Source organism: Ursus maritimus, unplaced genomic scaffold (genome assembly GCF_017311325.1).
Source record: "Ursus maritimus isolate PB19 unplaced genomic scaffold, ASM1731132v1 scaffold_9, whole genome shotgun sequence".
NCBI lineage: Eukaryota > Metazoa > Chordata > Mammalia > Carnivora > Ursidae > Ursus > Ursus maritimus.
In genome coordinates, this window is record NW_024427107.1 from 43,610,577 (window position 1) to 43,627,914 (window position 17,338).

At 35.2% G+C, this 17,338-nt stretch overlaps 1 protein-coding gene across 2 annotated transcripts in view; it reads right to left on the minus strand.

Annotated features, from left to right (window-relative positions):
- The window catches only part of STK3 (serine/threonine kinase 3), a 262,422-nt gene that overhangs the window by 117,435 nt on the left and 127,649 nt on the right, over positions 1-17,338 (minus strand). For both annotated transcript variants that reach the window (XM_040625657.1, XM_040625656.1), the window contains one exon: positions 1,442-1,579. In XM_040625657.1, coding sequence (XP_040481591.1) covers positions 1,442-1,579 — 138 coding nt within the window. The remainder of the gene's footprint in view (positions 1-1,441; positions 1,580-17,338) is intronic.

Genomic DNA, 17,338 nt, shown 5'->3' on the forward strand with positions numbered 1-17,338 from the left:
TTTTCACTATCATTTTTTGTGTTATCTGTCCCACTTTTTCTGTTTGTCTTTTCCCCTTCACTTTTCTTGCCTTCCTTGGGGTTGAATACTTTAGATACTCAATATGATAACAATACCATTCAGCCCTTGATTTATGTGTTCAAAATTCCTTTGAAATGCTGACAATATTTCAAAATAAATGTTTCAATTAAATAATTTTTGAAAGGCAATATTTGCATATAGCATGGAACTCAAAAGGCTCAGAAAGAGCATTTAGAAAAATGTATGTCTCCATCCCACTCCTGCTTCTCAGCCATAGTTACTTTCTCTGGAGGTCAGTTTCTTGATTATTTTTGCAGAGCTACTCCACTGCAAGCACTGGCACATGCACACACGCATGATTTATATATGAAAGACATTATATGAAATATATGATTGTATTATATAATTATTATTTGTTATATATTAATATAACATATTGGTGGATATATACGACTGAGTGAATATTATAATGAATACAATAATATATATTACAATGATATATACATATATGTGCATGTAGGTGTGTGTATTCTGCCAATCACTCCTCTCAGTGGACCTGAGATTACTTCCAACTTGTTGACAGATATTTATGTTGTTTCCAATCTTTTGCCACTATAATGTACTATGAATACTTTTGCACATAAGTTATGTCACACATGGTTAAATTTTTCTGTAGAACAAATTTCTAGAAGTGTAACTGCTGGGTCAAAAAAGAATTAATTTCCAAATATTAAGTTTTGTTAACATGAGACACACTTACTATTAGCTTAGAGGTCTAAGCCAATTCTGTTGGGAAAATAAAGACACAAACACTTATTAAAAGTATTAAATTATTTCTAACTGCATTAAATACCAAGGCAGATTTAAAACAAAAACCAAAACCTCTGACACTCTGGCTATAAAACCTACTCATACCAGGAGTACTGAAAGTATTTAGGTAATCTTATAACCAGTATGTATACACAACATGAGATCTTTTCAAGAAGCTCAGGGATCTTGTATTGATATACCTTATGGTAGATCAAAAAGTCAAAGAAGAAATGCTGGGTCAAGGAGTAACACATCAGGGGGAAAAAAAACCAGGAAAAATAGTAATAGTGGAGAAAATAAACTCATTTCTGAAATGAGAACACTTTGGAAATTTTGTTTTAAACAACTTTGGAGAAAGAGTTGAAAACCACAACAACAAAGAAACAGAAAAAGGGAAAAGAGAAGACTGAATTTGGAAAACAGAAAAGAAAAAATGAGACAAAGAAAACATGTAGGAGAAGAATGGTATGTATGTCTTTGTCAATCCATAGTTCCTCAGAGGTTTATATCTTGAGAAATCAGTTCATAAAACCCACAGCAATTCTGGTCAATGTGAGACAGCTACAAGGTATAAAGAAAATATCTTTCCCTTAGATGCATAAGCACTGACCTGTAAAAGTTGTGTTGCAGTAGCTCTCTGCTCAGGATTCTTCACTAGGCACTTTTTAACAAAATCGGTGAAATCATCAGACCAAAGTTCTGGCTTCCTGAATGTTGGTGGTGGATTTGTGGGAATCATAAAAATAGCCTAGCAAAAATGAAATAGCCAAAAGACACGGTAAGAATCACAACAGCACACCAAATAAACAAATCTCTCTATCTTTCTATCAGACTCTAAATCTGAAAAACAAACTTAAGCTGTTCTAGGATTTCCAGTAAGATTGCAATTCAGGAAGCAAGTCCATCTGCTACTAATGTAATCATTTCCCATTAAATTTCCTCTATTTGAATTGTAGCTCATTGAGCACATCATTCTTTATTTTATCTATTATTTTTAATCAGTCTCCAAAAAAGAATGCAATTCTAACCCTTTTACCAAACTAAGGACATTCTCTAATTAAACAGATGTATTCCCTAATATTGCTATTGCATGCCAGATTTACTTCCCATTTCAGTTTTATATAAGTACTGCTGCTCAAAATGGATAGCAGCAGTGCAATCTGCTTCTGCAATCCATAATATTTAAGTATAAATAAAATTACTACTGTGATTTTAGATAATACTAATAGAGCCAAGACTTTTCTAAATACATGAGTCAGGATTCCAAATAAAAAGTTTTGAAGCTAAGATAACACTTAAATTTATTACTAATGATTTAATTTAGTATTAATATCTTAGTACTAATTAAATACATTCAGATAGTTCAAAATTCGAAAGTTTTAAAAAGTCTTCCTGTCATCCATGTTCTCCTAGCTATCCAGTCATCCTTTTTCAACCAAGAGAATCAATCCCTAATGTTCTTAGGAAATCATTGTAATGAATTAACTCCTCTCTTGGATACTACAATAGTTCCTGATAAAATATTATTATTAAGACATCATTTTCTTTAAAAAAAGATAAAAAAAATGAAAACATAATAAAGTTAAAACAAATGTATCAAGCACTACTACTACTGCAATCACAACTGTGAGGGTCAATAAAGCTGAAGGTCATTCAATGAAATATGAATGAGGGAAAGATGATTAAGCGAAGAAAATATAGTCTTCCACAAATGGTGCTGAGAAGACTGGATATACACATGCAAAGAAATTAATTTGGATTCTTGTTATACCATATACAAAAAATTAACTAAAAATAGATCAATGACCATAATAGTAAGAGCTAAAACTATAAAACACACAAGAAAAAAATAGGGTGAAAGCTTCAAGACATTGGATTTGGCAATAATTTCTTAGATGTGACACCCAAAATCTAGGCAACAAAAGAAAAAAAACCCAGATAATTGGAGTTCATCAAAATTTAAAACTTGTACATCAGAGGGCACTATCAACAAAGTGAAAAGGCAACCCAAAATGGGAGAAAATAATTTGCAAATAGTATGTATGATAAGGGGTTAATATCTGGGATACATAAAGAACTCCCATAACTCAACAACAAAATAACCGAAGTACCCAACTTAAAAGACAGGGAAAGAACTCAAATAGATATTTCTTCAAGAACATGCGAACGGCCAATAAGTACATGAAAAGGTACTCAACATCACTAGTCATTAGAGAAATTCAAATCAAAACCACAATGAGATACCTCTCACATCCATTAGCATGGCTATTATTTTTTTAAAAATGCCAGAAAATAACAAATGGTGGCAAGAATGTGGAGCAATTGGAATCCTCGTGCACTGTTGGTGGAGTTGGAAAATGGTGCAGTTGCTTGCAAAACAGTATGGCAACTCCTCAAAAAATCAAACATAGAGTTACTATATGATTCCCTAATTCCACTTCTGAGTATGTACCCAAAAGAAGTAAAGGCAGGGAACAGAACCGATATTTGTATATCCACAGCAGCATTATTCACAGCAGCCAAAAGATGGAAGCAACCCAAGTGTCAATCCACAGATGAATGGATAAACAAAACATCATGTTTATACTGTAAATACACACAAAATGGGATATTATTTAACCCTAAAAAAAAATTTTGACACATGCTACAACACATACCAATAAACCTTGAAAACATTATGCTGAGTCATGAAAGGACAAACATTATATGATTTTTCTAATATGGGGTTCCTAGAGTAGTCAAATTCCTGGAGACAGAGAGTGAAATGGTGGTTGCCAGGAGTTGTGGGAAGGACGGAATGGAGAGTTAGCGTTTAATGGACAGAGAGTTTCAACTGGGAAAGATGAAAAAATTCTAGAGATGCATGATGGTGATTGCTGTACACCAATGTGGATGTACTGGATTTCACAGAACTGTATGTTTCAAACGGTTAATTTTATGCCGTGTATATTTTACTACAATAAAAAAAAACACAGATGAAGGAAAACATAAAGTAGTAATCAAGTTCAGAAATATCTGTTAAGTGCCTGCCACACACAAAGCATGGTGTTAAGCATTAAATGGAGCTCAAAGGAGCAGCAGAAAATACAGCCAGTACCCTTAACAAATCTCTAACCTAGTCTGGCAATGAAAGCACAAACAATGAAAGAATTAAATAGTATAATAATAAGAGAAATGATATAAGGCACACAGAAGAGAGGTCATTCTCCTAATAAGAAAAAATAGTGTAAGGAAAAGCAAGAGAATGGAACAGGCCACGAGGAGGAGCAGAGAACAACTGACTATCCAGTAAGGGACAATGAAATGAGAAGATCAGAAGCGGAATGGAGGATATGAAGTTTGGTCAGCAAGAAAGTACACATCTGAAAAGAAGTTCTTTTTTTCCTCGTGTGTGTGTGTGTGTGTGTGTGTGTGTGTTTGATTCAAGTATTGTTTATGACCCAAGAAGTAGATTAAAGAAAAACAAGAACAAAAACCCTAGAGACATTCTAAATGTGGAATAGAAAAGGCAGTTAGGGGCTAGGAGAGATGCCCCAAGGTGAGTGATAAGAGTTCAAACTAGGATGATTTCCTCAGGAATGAAATGGAAGAAAGAAGGTAGGCGATACTACAAAGGAAGAACCAAGAATATATCCTGACAACACTGTTTGGAAGGGGTGGAAAAAAGGAAGAACGAAAGATTACTCTAGAATTTAAGAAATAAAAAAATCAATACTTTACTTGCAAGCTACCCAGGTATTCTAACAATTCACCACATCATTCTTTTAAAAGCCCTTACAATACGCAGCAAATTGCTACTAATGTGTTATCACTGGTTTCTAACTTGGAAAGGGATCCAAAGGACTTTCATTGACAAAGCAGTGAAGATTCAATATCCAAGTCTGTTGATTCTAGGGTGAGAGTTAATCTCTTTATTAGTGTATTCATCTTATTTCAAAAAAGGGAAAATCCTTTCATAGAAGAGAACATTCTTACACATCTTACATCATATTACATGTATTTACATCTAAGATAGTCCCTCAAAAGCAGTGTGGCCAGTTTTATGACACAATAAGCACCTATCATATGACATTTAGCAAGTACTTTCTGTGTGTTCAAAACTATGGTCTAATAAAGTAACAAAACTGATAGGCCGCAGGCCAAATAACATCAGTGGACATATTTTGTTCAGGCCATATCAAGTTCACTTTTCCACAAGGTAAGCATCTGCTGGAATTAGGCTGACTTTACCCAGGATATATGTTCTCCGTTTCACACAGGCCTCAGTAGCCTGGCTCAATTATCTACTTTACCTGATGGTTCCTTCAGTATCTAACTTTGTGCCCTGCTATTACAGATTTCAAAGTAAGACACATATCTCAAACCACAGAGCCCACAGTCAACTTGAGGGGTAGAAAACTAACACATAAAACAAACAGCAAACAATAAAGTGCTAAATAATAAAGTTCTTCTGTAAATAACCTAATTAATCTCAGCTCCATAGTTGAAATAGAACCTAATGTGGCTTTAAGGATGGGCAAAATGGGGTTAATCTCAGCTGCTGGAAAAGGCACGCAAACCACCTCCTACTTCAAATTAAAGAATAAAAACAAATTTGAACTCTCATCTTTGCAAAAACATTTCAAAGCACCACATAAGCCCCTATATAGACTGACCTCAAACTATAGGTAAATGATACTAGATTGTGTAGATAAATGTTGTTCATCTGCACTTGCTACAAATCGATGGATAACAGCTTAGTGATTTATGTTCTTGTAGCTAATGCTCTCCTTTGAACTTTGAGCCAATGAGTTGCAGTCTTATCTTCAGATAATCTTAACATATAAGGCTCACCTCAGCAGTAGCTATTTAGAAACCCAAGGATAAAAAACTTAACGCTAACTCTTATTTACCCAGTACTATCATAAAACGATCCTAAAATGTTCACATTCTACTCTCAAACAAGCAATTAACTGCATACAGTTCAAACAAGTAAGTCTTATTATACGATCTACCAAGCATAGAGGCTCTGAAAGTCTCCAGGAAAACCACTATACCTTTTATTTCTACCTCCATTTCTTTAGGTTAGATAATCAATAACAAATGGGAGGACTTTCTCACAGACTTAACTTTGTTCAACTAATTTAACCTAATCATGAATCATAAAAGATTCTCTTAAGAATCTCTAGGTTTTGTATGAGCTAATTAGGTAATATGCCCCTGCTGTAGAAAGTTTTGGCAATCAGTGGCTAGCCTTAGACTAACAATTCACTCCCTTCCTTGCCACCAACCAAATTGCATGGACACACATTACAGCCATATAATTTATCTTATCTCTAACACCATTTTGATTGAAGAATGTTAGTACAATAAATGATATGATTATCCTTGTGTTTGTTTCTACACAATGTGTTGCTTAACTACATATTGAACCTCTGATTAAGTTTTAAAAAGAACTTCCCTGATCACAAATGGTCTAAAGAAGCCAAGAAATGTTAAATGCCTCAAAACAACTAATTGTCTCCGTGCTTGGAATAGACTCCAGGAGCACCCAGATGTGGAAGGAGCTGGAGCCGAGAAACTCCAATGCCTCCACTTTATAATCTCAGTGGAGTGAGTCAACACTCCTGAAGTGAAGCTGGCTGGATTTGTGAACGTACAGAAGCAACAGACATGCTGGAATAACAAAGAAATCTCGGCCACTACTCAAGAACCTCGGGTACAGGAACAAAAGGTTATCTTCATAACAAATAAATGAGATAAAGAATGAGAAAGCACTTTATAAAACTTCAAAGAACTAAACAAATATAGCTGTTCCCTGATAGCAAACATAATACACAGACAGCAAGCTACTAAGTCAAATAAAACTAGATAGCTTCTAAAATGGATATACGGCAATAATAATTTTTAAAAGACTACACAAATAAGATGGCAAACAGTACAACAGAATGACACCGACACTGGACCTGAGTCAGAAAAACAGGCTTGAGCTCTCGATCGACCTCTGACTGACCGTGCAGCTTCAGTTTCTTCAGATAAGTGAGGGTACCGGACTAGGTATTTTTCAGGTTCCTTTTCAGGTCATAAAGACTGGCACTCTAACTGCCTAGCAATCGAGGAGTTAAATCCTCACTAGACAAGTACTGTAAGCAAAGGAGATGGAAGTGGGGAAGGAGAGGGAAGGATAACAAAAAGCCTACCAGATGGTAATACAAAAATACAAATCCACATTTTTATTACCACTCCCTCAAATGCAACTTTGAAATAGAGAATACTAAAACCCAGAGTGAACTTTGCTCTTAGGGTGCAGCTTCTGCAGTAAGCACAGGGTTAAAGCAGTGTGAGCATGAACCCACAAATCACTCCAACTCCAGTCGCAGGAACTTCAATAATCATTAATCTGTCCAATGAAGGCCAATTTGCCTGCACAGGAACCAAATTAAGGGAAGGGATGCGGCCGGTGTCCCCAGAACAGAGTGAATAAGAGAACCAGCTCTAGAGGTCTGAGGCAGCTCTAGATAGCACTGGGTACAATAATACTTCCATTATAAGTAGCTATCTGACCTATTTTACTTCTCTATGCCTATTTTCACGTATTAAAAATGGGAGTAACAGTACCTACCGCACAGAGCTGTTCTTAAAGTTTAAACGGGTTAATACATGTACAATACGTACAACAGCATCTACCACAGTAGAAATGTACAATGATGCTAGCCAGTTTGTTAACCCCAAATTACCACTGAGAGCAAGAGTGAACTAGCTCACTCAAGGTCACACAGCTAGGAACTGGCTATCAAAACTGAAACTCAGGTTTACCCGGCTCCTTAGCTACTTCACATTGCCTCTACATTTCTATTAAATATCAGCCACAGATCATTCTGTTTTAAGATAAAGCCTCTATAATATGCATATTCAGTCTCCAGAAAAGAAAATGGAAAGCTATTTGTATAAAGATGGTTCTAGTTCACTTTCTGTAATAGTGGAACACTGCAAACAAAAAAATGCCAGACAATTAAGAAATGGCTGAACTACTATATACCAATAAAATGGAGAAACGTATTGCCATAAAAATGACAAACGTGTGAATTACAATACCATAATGAAAAGTTTTATTTTTTTAAAAAGTGAAAAATGAGAAAATAAAACAACAGTCTATACTGTACAATTACCTTCACACAAAAATGACATGCAGCAATAAAGACTGAAAGATGGTACAGAATCTCAAAAATTCAAAATATCAGTTCACAACAGCAACTGCTACAAGACTGTGTAAGATTCTTTTTACATTTTTTATTATAAAGGCCAATATATATTCAACTTTTAAAAACTGTACTTGCAATTGATTCAAGGCTTCATTTAGAACCACTGCTGAAGTTATAGCCTATTGCAATCTGCCTCTACAACCACCTCACACAAGCATAATTTAAACTCCAACACCTTTCATGGCTTCCATCTTTCGAGGCTGAAATATAATGTCCCTTTAATACAATGCAAAAGTATTCATAAAATATAGCCACGGAAAAAATCAGAAGTGAACAAGTCAAACTTAAGGAACTTTACCACCCTACTCTCTCCCCAGTCTTCCAAATTAGAGTTCCTGTGTGTGACCAGTTCAATTTTTGAGCACATAAAATGTATCCATACCTGCATTATAAGAATTTCTTAAAAAAAAAAAATTTCTCAAGAAGCTTAGAATCTGATAGGATAGGAAAATGCACACCAGATCATTTCAATAAAATAGTGTACGTGCTAAAACAGATGTGAACACTGGGCATTACAAGATGACTTAGCCCAAATTGATGTTAAAAAAAAAAAGAGAGACTGAAATTGAGTCCTAAGGAATGAGTGAGTTAATGAGTCATAGAAAAAAGAACAGCATGTTCAAGATGTGAAGTCTGAAACATGAGGGAGGTCTATGAGGGCAAATGACTGGTTTTAGGCCTGGGGCAGGGAAATTACAAGGTGAGCCTGAAGCATCTTATTGGCCCTTAAAGAAAGGAACCAAAGACCAATGGAGTCATGTCAAAAGAAGTTCAGAACATGGAGAACTTAGCTCTACCCATAAAGGATTCTGATTTACTTGATTTGAAGTAAGGACCAGGCACAGTATTTTTTGTCTCCCAAGTAATTCTAATGTTCTAGAAAATAAAATATAAGGCAAGTATTATCACTCCATATACCTTAATTTCAGTACCTCCCATATTTGAACTTGTACTCGGTTAGTTATACACTCATTCTAAATGCCCTGGATAACATGGAAACTACTTAAAGGCAAAGATACAATGCCTCAAGTTAAAACCTAAATTTATAGCGAGAGTGCTGATATAAAGACTTCCAGTTAAATATGTTATTTGAACATACTGATTTATCTCAACTTCATTCCAAAAATCCTACTGAAGGACAATAAGAATTAAAAAAAAAAAAAGGCTTAAAGGACAGTAGCAGCTCTACCTCCAATGGCTATGTGGTTTAGACTAAAGTCTTCTTTTTTTTTTTTTAAGATTTTATTTATTTATTTGACAGAGAGAGACTGCCAGTGAGAAAGGGAACACGAGCAGGGGGAGTGGGAGAGGAAGAAGCAGGCTCCCAGTGGAGCAGGGAGCCCGATGTGGGGCTCCATCCCAGGACTCTGGGATCACGCCCTGAGCCGAAGGCAGACGCTTAACGACTGAGCCACCCAGGCGCCCCGGTTTAGACTAAAGTCTTAAGTCTGCATCATAAAATAGAGGTTATAGTAGTATCATTTTGTTATTTTTAAAACCCATTCAACTTAACTCACTAGTTATTATATAATGGCTTAACTGAGACATAATTCACATATATCACACAAAATACAGACTATATCCAGAATCTGACCACTTCTCAACACCTCTATCTTTACATCCTGGTCCAAGCCAGCATCATCTCTTAGCTGCACTACAAAAGAAGTAACCTCACTGTTCACCTTGCTTCCACCCTTGCCCTGCTCCAATCCCAGCTCAACAAAGAAGAATAAGTCTTTTAAACCATATGTTAGACCACATCAATCCTCTACTCAAAACCCTCCAATGGCTTCCTGCCTCACTCAGAGTAAAAGCTAAAGAGCTCACCATGGCTTACTAAGACTCTAAATGATCTGCTCCTCTGCTCTCTCTCTGACCTCATCTCCTACTTCTCTCCCCATCCTGGCTAGCTCCAGCCATCTAAACCTCCACCTTGTTCCTTAAACACCAAACATACTGCCACATCAATTTCCTCTGACTAGAACACTCTTTCTCCAGAAATCTGCATTCCCCATTTACTAACTGCCTTTAGATCTCTACTAAAAGTCACCTTATCAGACAGGCCTTTCTCAATCATCATATATACAGTATCACAACCACCCCTGTCGTTCTGTATCCCTGTTATCTTACTATATTTTTCTTGTACAGTTGCACCTGATATATTACAGTTTTTGAGTATAATTTATTGTCTCTATCCACTACAATATGAACACCCAAAAGGCCGGAACTTTGTTTCATTCACTCACTGCTGTATTCTAACACCTGAATGATTAACATATAACAAACTCAGTCTCTCGCAGCTTCACTGAGATTTTGGATTTCTAAAAAGTAGCATTTAGATGTAATGACCCCTAAGGCACCTGTAGAGCTTTAAAATCTACAAATCTAGCAAACAGACAGAACTAGAGAGCTAACGGTAATGTATAAAAATGTAAGCTGGCCTTCTAAGAAAAGAAGGAAGATTTGACAGTAAATGATTAACTACCAAAAGAGTAACGTATATATGAGAGGTACCTCCAAATAAACATGTGAAAGACTTTATAATAAAACTATATAATTAAGCACAGAGAACAAGACTACCTTGCCAAGATTTGCTATCATTGGCAAAAATCCATATTAAACTCAGCTTCCCCAATTCCAGATACAAATGGAATTGTGAATCTGGCAACTCACTGGAGAGAAAGACTGAAGTACAATCTGGGTTCACATTAAAGTTACCTCATTCTTCTCAACTTAGATCTGACCCAGAGGAAAATTTTTAACAGATTGTGTTGGACTAGTGCCATACTATACTCAGTAAAGTTCAAAATTAGCATTTTAGATACTAACCTAAAGGATTTGTATTTTGTTTCCCTAAAACTAAAGTGGTTTAAAAATAAAATATGATGAATTATGAATATAAAATGGCTTATTTAAAGAAACATTTTGTCAAAGAAAAAGCAAATTATAACACCAGTCCTTCCTTCTTTTGATTTCATTCATGCAGTGTCTCACCCATGTCTGAACACATGGTAGCACTCAAGCTGATGAGATAATTCTCTTCTTTCCTCTCAAAGTTTATTCAGATTTGGTGATATACAATATATACATGCCAACCTCAAACTTCCTACTTATCAAAATGCAAATAAAAATTATGTACTTCAACTTTTTATATATATGCACTAACCATTTATTTTATACCTCCTATGTCACAAAGCACTGTATTCTAGGGAGACACTAAAGTCACGAGATGAAAGTTACCCACGCTGCTCTCAATAAATTTATAGTCAAACAAAGTACAATAGAGTCTGATAAATTCTATGATCTTGAGGTATACAGGATGCTAAGGAAGCCCAAAGGAAAGGTTCCCAGGTTGGACTGTAGAAGAGAGATGGGAGAAAATGCAGGTACAGAGAAGTAACATTTAGTGGAAAGCAGCAGTAAGAATCTAAAGTATCTGCAAGTAATAGTATGGCTAAAGGAAAATGGATATCACATAAATAAAGAGGTAGGCAGAGCCCCAAAGTTTTGCATAACACCCTTAAGAGTTTGGCTCTTAACCTAGAGACAAATGAAAGAAATTGCTTTTTAATGGGAGGATTTTAAGTAAGGGAGTAATATGATCTGTGTTTCATTTTGGAATGATCAATCTAGCAGTATCATGAAGAACACTCTGGAAAGGGGAGTGAAACCAAACACTAGGAGACTATTGTAGAAATCCAGAAGAAAAATTATGAGGTCTGAAATAAAAAAATAAAATGTAAATGGAAAGAAGGGGACACATTAAGGAAGTAACACAGGTGGATATTGGTGAATAATGAGACTTGAATTAGCTTGGTGGCAAAGTAACTAAATAGTAAGGAAAGGAATTGCAAGAAATTTAGGAGGCAGCAGCAATAAACCTTGGTGATTGCCTAATGGTGGAAGACTGGACAGATGAAGCACATTCTCCAGATTTTCAACATGGCAACTGGTTAGATGGTGGTGCCATTAGCCAAGATAGAAAATACAAAGGTAAAACCAGGATGATGAGAAAACAGTGAAGACGGATTTGGAGCTATTGGATTTGAAGTTTCTCACGACAGTACAGAAAAAGAATTAGCTAAGTAGGTAATTAGAAAGGAGTCTAGAGCTCAAGACAGAGATAAAGGGAAAGCCAGGGGACAGAGATAACACAGAAATCGGATGGAGATTTAAGGAGAAGAAAATGGTTACCAATGCCAAATAGAAGTAAAAGTTTGTGAAAATTTTTCGTAGAGTGGTGGAGAAAAACAGCCCAAGTCTGTTCCAGAGTAAATGGGAGGAAAGTGAGGAAATTGAGGCAGCACATCTTTTCACACATGGCCCTGAAAGGAAAGTGTAAGACAGAGCAGCAAGTCAAGAAGAGTATGAGCCCAAAGGAAGTTCATTCCTTTCTTAAAATGAGAGGAACCAGAGCCTGTAAAGTTCCATAACAGAGAGGAGATAAGCAACAGGTAGAAGATGGAAGCCAAAAATGGAAGGAGCATGCCGTTCTACTTAAACAAGAAAAGAGAGAAATAAGCCCTTAAAGTTCAAGAACTTAAATAGCCATTTAAGCAAAAAAATTTTTTAAATGATAAACATCCGGCATGCTGAGGCTATCTTAGCACTATTTTAAACAAAAATTTGTTAGGGACATTTTGATATGTTTACATATTATACGTCGTAATAATTACCGTTGTTAGTATTGTATCTACTCTAAATAGACAATGTGTATGGAAATGTACTAAGTGGCTTTACAAAAATTACTTCTTTCAATCCTCACCAAAACCCAATAAAGGATTATTACTCCACCTTATACATCAAAAAACTGGGGCATAGGGGGGTTAAATAACTTGTCCTCGAAAACTCAGCAAATAAAGGACAGGGCTGGACAATGAACCCAGACGCTATAGCTCCAAAGCCAACGTTTTGAACCAATAAGCTATACTGCCTCTACAAATAGAGAATACTTTTGGTTCACTAAATTAGCCTAAGGATAACATATTTTCTATCAGGAAATATCTCTGATTTTAGAATAGACGAAAACAGGAGTTTACTGTCAAAAAATTGCTAAACTACACTTACTATATTAAATTTTAAAAACCTAGAGAAATTACACTGTATTTTTAAAAACATCTCACCCCTTACTTAACATCACTAAACCCAGTCTTCTCACCTATATAAATATATACATAAAGCAATGGTTCTTAAATTTTACTATGCATCAGAATTCCTTGGAGGGCTTGTTAAAATGCAGATTGCTGAACCCTACTCAGCGAGTTCCAGATTCAATAAGCCTGATATGGGGGTCCAAGAATTTGCATTTCTAACAAGTGCTCAGAGGATATTAATGCTATCGGTCTAGGGACCACACTTTGAGAACTACTACCTCATTACAGTAACTCGATATAAGAGTTAAGTGACATGAATATAAAAACACCTGGCAGATGGTAGACAGTAGTGGTATTTGCAATCATTCTGAATAACAGCAAATATGATTAGCATTATCTGTATAATTACTTAGATTTTTATATCAATTTTTATTCAAAGACAATACAAAATTGACATCATTTTAAGACCATGATATTCTGACTGCCAGGTCTATGTACCTCTGGTGTCTTTCCTGCATACTGCTTGCCAAACAGCCTTTCTAAAATGTAAATCTGCATATCAACTTCCACTGCAAACCCATCTTTCCCCATGACTTGCAAAATGCGGTACAATCTTCTTGGCATGGCACATACATAGATCCCTTTGCCCATGAGCCATCGTGTAATTATTCATCGTTGAATATGATTTTGGAACATTACCTATTCTCTGAAGGGTTCCCTAATACGATTCTCTCAATAAAGCCATACATTCCTTCCATGATTCCAAAGTACCTCTAAAATAATAAGAGAACAACAATGATAATATTATCAATCAACATTTGTGGGGCATCTCACAAGGGTTTTACATGAATTATTTCCCTTAATCCTCATAAGAACTCAGGATAATGACTATAATTATTCTCATTTTATATATGGAAAAAAATGAGATATGGAAGAAACAAATTTGCCCTAGGTGATAAAACTAGCGAGGAGAAAAGCCAGGATTCTACCATTGCAATTAAACTATACTAACGAGTACTTGAATGTTGTTTAGATAACAGATTTTTGTAAATACTAATCTCAATAATTTCCTTATTTATTTTTACATTACTTGCCTAATATTTACTGCCTATTACATGCCAGGCATTGTATTACACAGTAAGGAATATCAAATTAAAAAAAAAAAAAAGGAAAACCCAGTGCCTGCTCCTTTGAGACATGCAATACTATGGGGAAGACAAACATTAACCCAAAATCACATAAATATTTCCATAAATAAACATTAATGACAAAAAGTACAAGGTTCTCAGAGATTAAAATAGGAAGATCTAACTTATCTATAGATACTGTCCTTTACCTTCAGTGTCCTACTACAAGGGTATAAGTTATGCAGAATATAACTTCCAGAATGCCAAATAACTACATTTTAAAGTGACACTTTCAAAATCAAATTGAGTGATTTAATTAAAGATCAAAGTCACAAAGTTTGTTCCTTTGGTAAATGTAGTTATTGCCTCTCTGAAACAGAATATAATAAACATAAAAAACTAATAAAATGGCATCTGAAGGGGCTTTGCAAATATTAGTCATGATAAAGATAAAATAACATGCCAAGTTCCTGACAATCCTAGTAGTGTGGAAAAGAACTTCCGTTTTGGACAATGCTAACTTTCTTAAATTAAAGAGGAATTAGATCCATGACTTAATATACTTCATTTGTATGATTAAAAAAATTTAAAAAAATTTCCTTCATAGTACATTTCAAAGGGAAAACCAATATTCTTTCATAGGGGAAAAATGCCTGAAAGTCCAAATACTGATCTTACAAAAAGACATGAAAGGTAAAATCAAGTATGAACCAGGTCTGGATCCCCATATCTTCAGTTTCTATTTATCAAACAGAAAAATCTTTCCAACTTTCTCCTTTCCTGTATAAGACCAAAACTATGCGATATTCTGTTTGTATTACAATTACACTAATTCAATGCAGGTCACTTGCTTTTTACTGAGTCCAGATGACATTCAGTAAACTAAACATGGGCCAATTAGTTTTAAAAAAGAGAAAAAAAGAAAGAAAAAAGAAAGAGAGAGAGGGGGAAAGAAAGAGAAAGAAAGAAAGAAAAAGAAAAAGAGAGAGAGAGAGAAAGAGAAAAAGAAAGAAAGGAAAAGAGAGAAAGAAAGAAGGAAAGAAAGGGACAAAGAAAGAGCGCTCTGACTGCCTTTGGGTAGGTCATACAGTGGCTACAGAGCATCATGGCCTGAACTTCATTCTGGCTAACAGCAACCATACGCTAACATTAAGGACTAGCCTTTTTCATTCCTTTCAGATTTCTCACATTTGGAAATTCTAATTCAAATACATACTCAGGTAAAAGTGAGCACGGCACTGCTGCACGATAATGGTTTTCCCTTCCTCAAACTCAAATGTCTTATTTTGGTGCTACTAAGAAGGACCCTGCATATTGCCTAAAAATGTCTGATTCTTTTAAAATCAATTGTTTTTTTATCACAATTATAAATGAGTAAGTAACACCGCTGAGTTAGCTGACACACAGAAAAAAAGACATTATGGTCTGAACTTCAAACATCAGTATTTGTATTCTGAAATCAAGCTACATCACCATGTAATTAGGCACATGATAAACTGGGTAACAGGAAGAAATATTCATAACTAAAGAAACAATAATTTTCTTGACACCTTATCAGGAGCTGGCACTCAACATTTTCTTAGGAGTCTATTGTGTAAAGAAAGGTGGTTTACTACTCCTTTTAAACTCTGCTTACTAATATGTATTTTGGTTAAAAAATAAAAATCTTTAAAAAGTTGTAATATAAGTTAAAATTTACATAAAATCATAATCTGAAATCAGATTGCACTCCTACAAAAAAAAATTATTCTTCACTATATTTACCTTTTATTAACTGCTGGTGTTTTAAGTCAAAAACCATTCACCATTACTACAAAAATCAAGTCTCCAAATGTTTAAATTAGCCTGATTTTTTAAATTTTTGTTATTTATTTCTAGCCTGATATTTTTAACTTGTATAAATTTCACTAAGGAATATTATGTTCCTGCAAGTGTTCATGAATACAAAGATACAGTAATGGAGATGGAAATTATTTACTCTGAAAATCCTGACTGCATGACTGTTAAATCACTTACATACGGCCAAGTGATCTACAAGGAAGCAGGGAGGTCCTGAAATTGTGTACTCATATCCATTTTCAACTACTGCACAGGTGACACAATCAATAAAGTCATTACTGAAACAGAATGGGAATAGAAGGCACTTGGTGAGTATAGGTGACTTCTTTAAACAACAGATAAAATGAAAAAGGAGACTATCACCATCTCATGTTCAAAAGTAGCTATCAACTATAGATTAAAGAGTATTTCCTACTCTCTTTGGTATTCAGTAATGTAGGTTCAACTTTGGATACTATCTAGCTTATATTCAATATATAGAATAATACAGAAAAAATATGTATAAAATAATTCAATAATAACAAATTCCCTGAAATAAAGTTTCCTTTAACAAAGTTGATATTCTCTGCAAAGAATTAGCAGAGCCAATAGCCTGCAGAAGTTAGCTGGTGATTAAGGAGGAAGAAACAGTGGCACCATCTCTAGCACAGAACTATGACAGGCAGGCAAGGGACCAAGCCCACCCCAAGGGAAGAGCTCAGCCAAGTGATGGATGTTTAGTTGGTATAGGAGAAAAGTGTGGTCCCATGTATGGGTTAGTGGGATGGGGAACATCCAGTCCAACTGAAGATCAGGAAGCCCAACCTTACCAACTTAGAAACGCACAAGAAAGAAGCACAATGAAAAGGAATTTATATCCTAGAACCTATCTCTGAAGCTTCTATCTTTTTTCTACTCTTGACAACAGAGTATACTATCAGAAATTTCCTCCATATAAGTGCTTCCTACTCTAAAAAAAATGCAATTGTAAGTGCCTTGGGGCATAAACATTAACACAAGATAGGCCAAATGTTTATTCATTCACTTTGTATCCTTAAGTCAACTCTGTATTATTATCCACACACATAAAAATACAATATATCTAGAGCAACCCTAGATCACATAAACTTTTCTGCATATGGAATTCACTGTCAACCAAATTCCTAAATGCTTTTTATGTCTACTGCTATTAATCCAGGTCTCTGCCCAGGGCTGACCTCCCTGACTA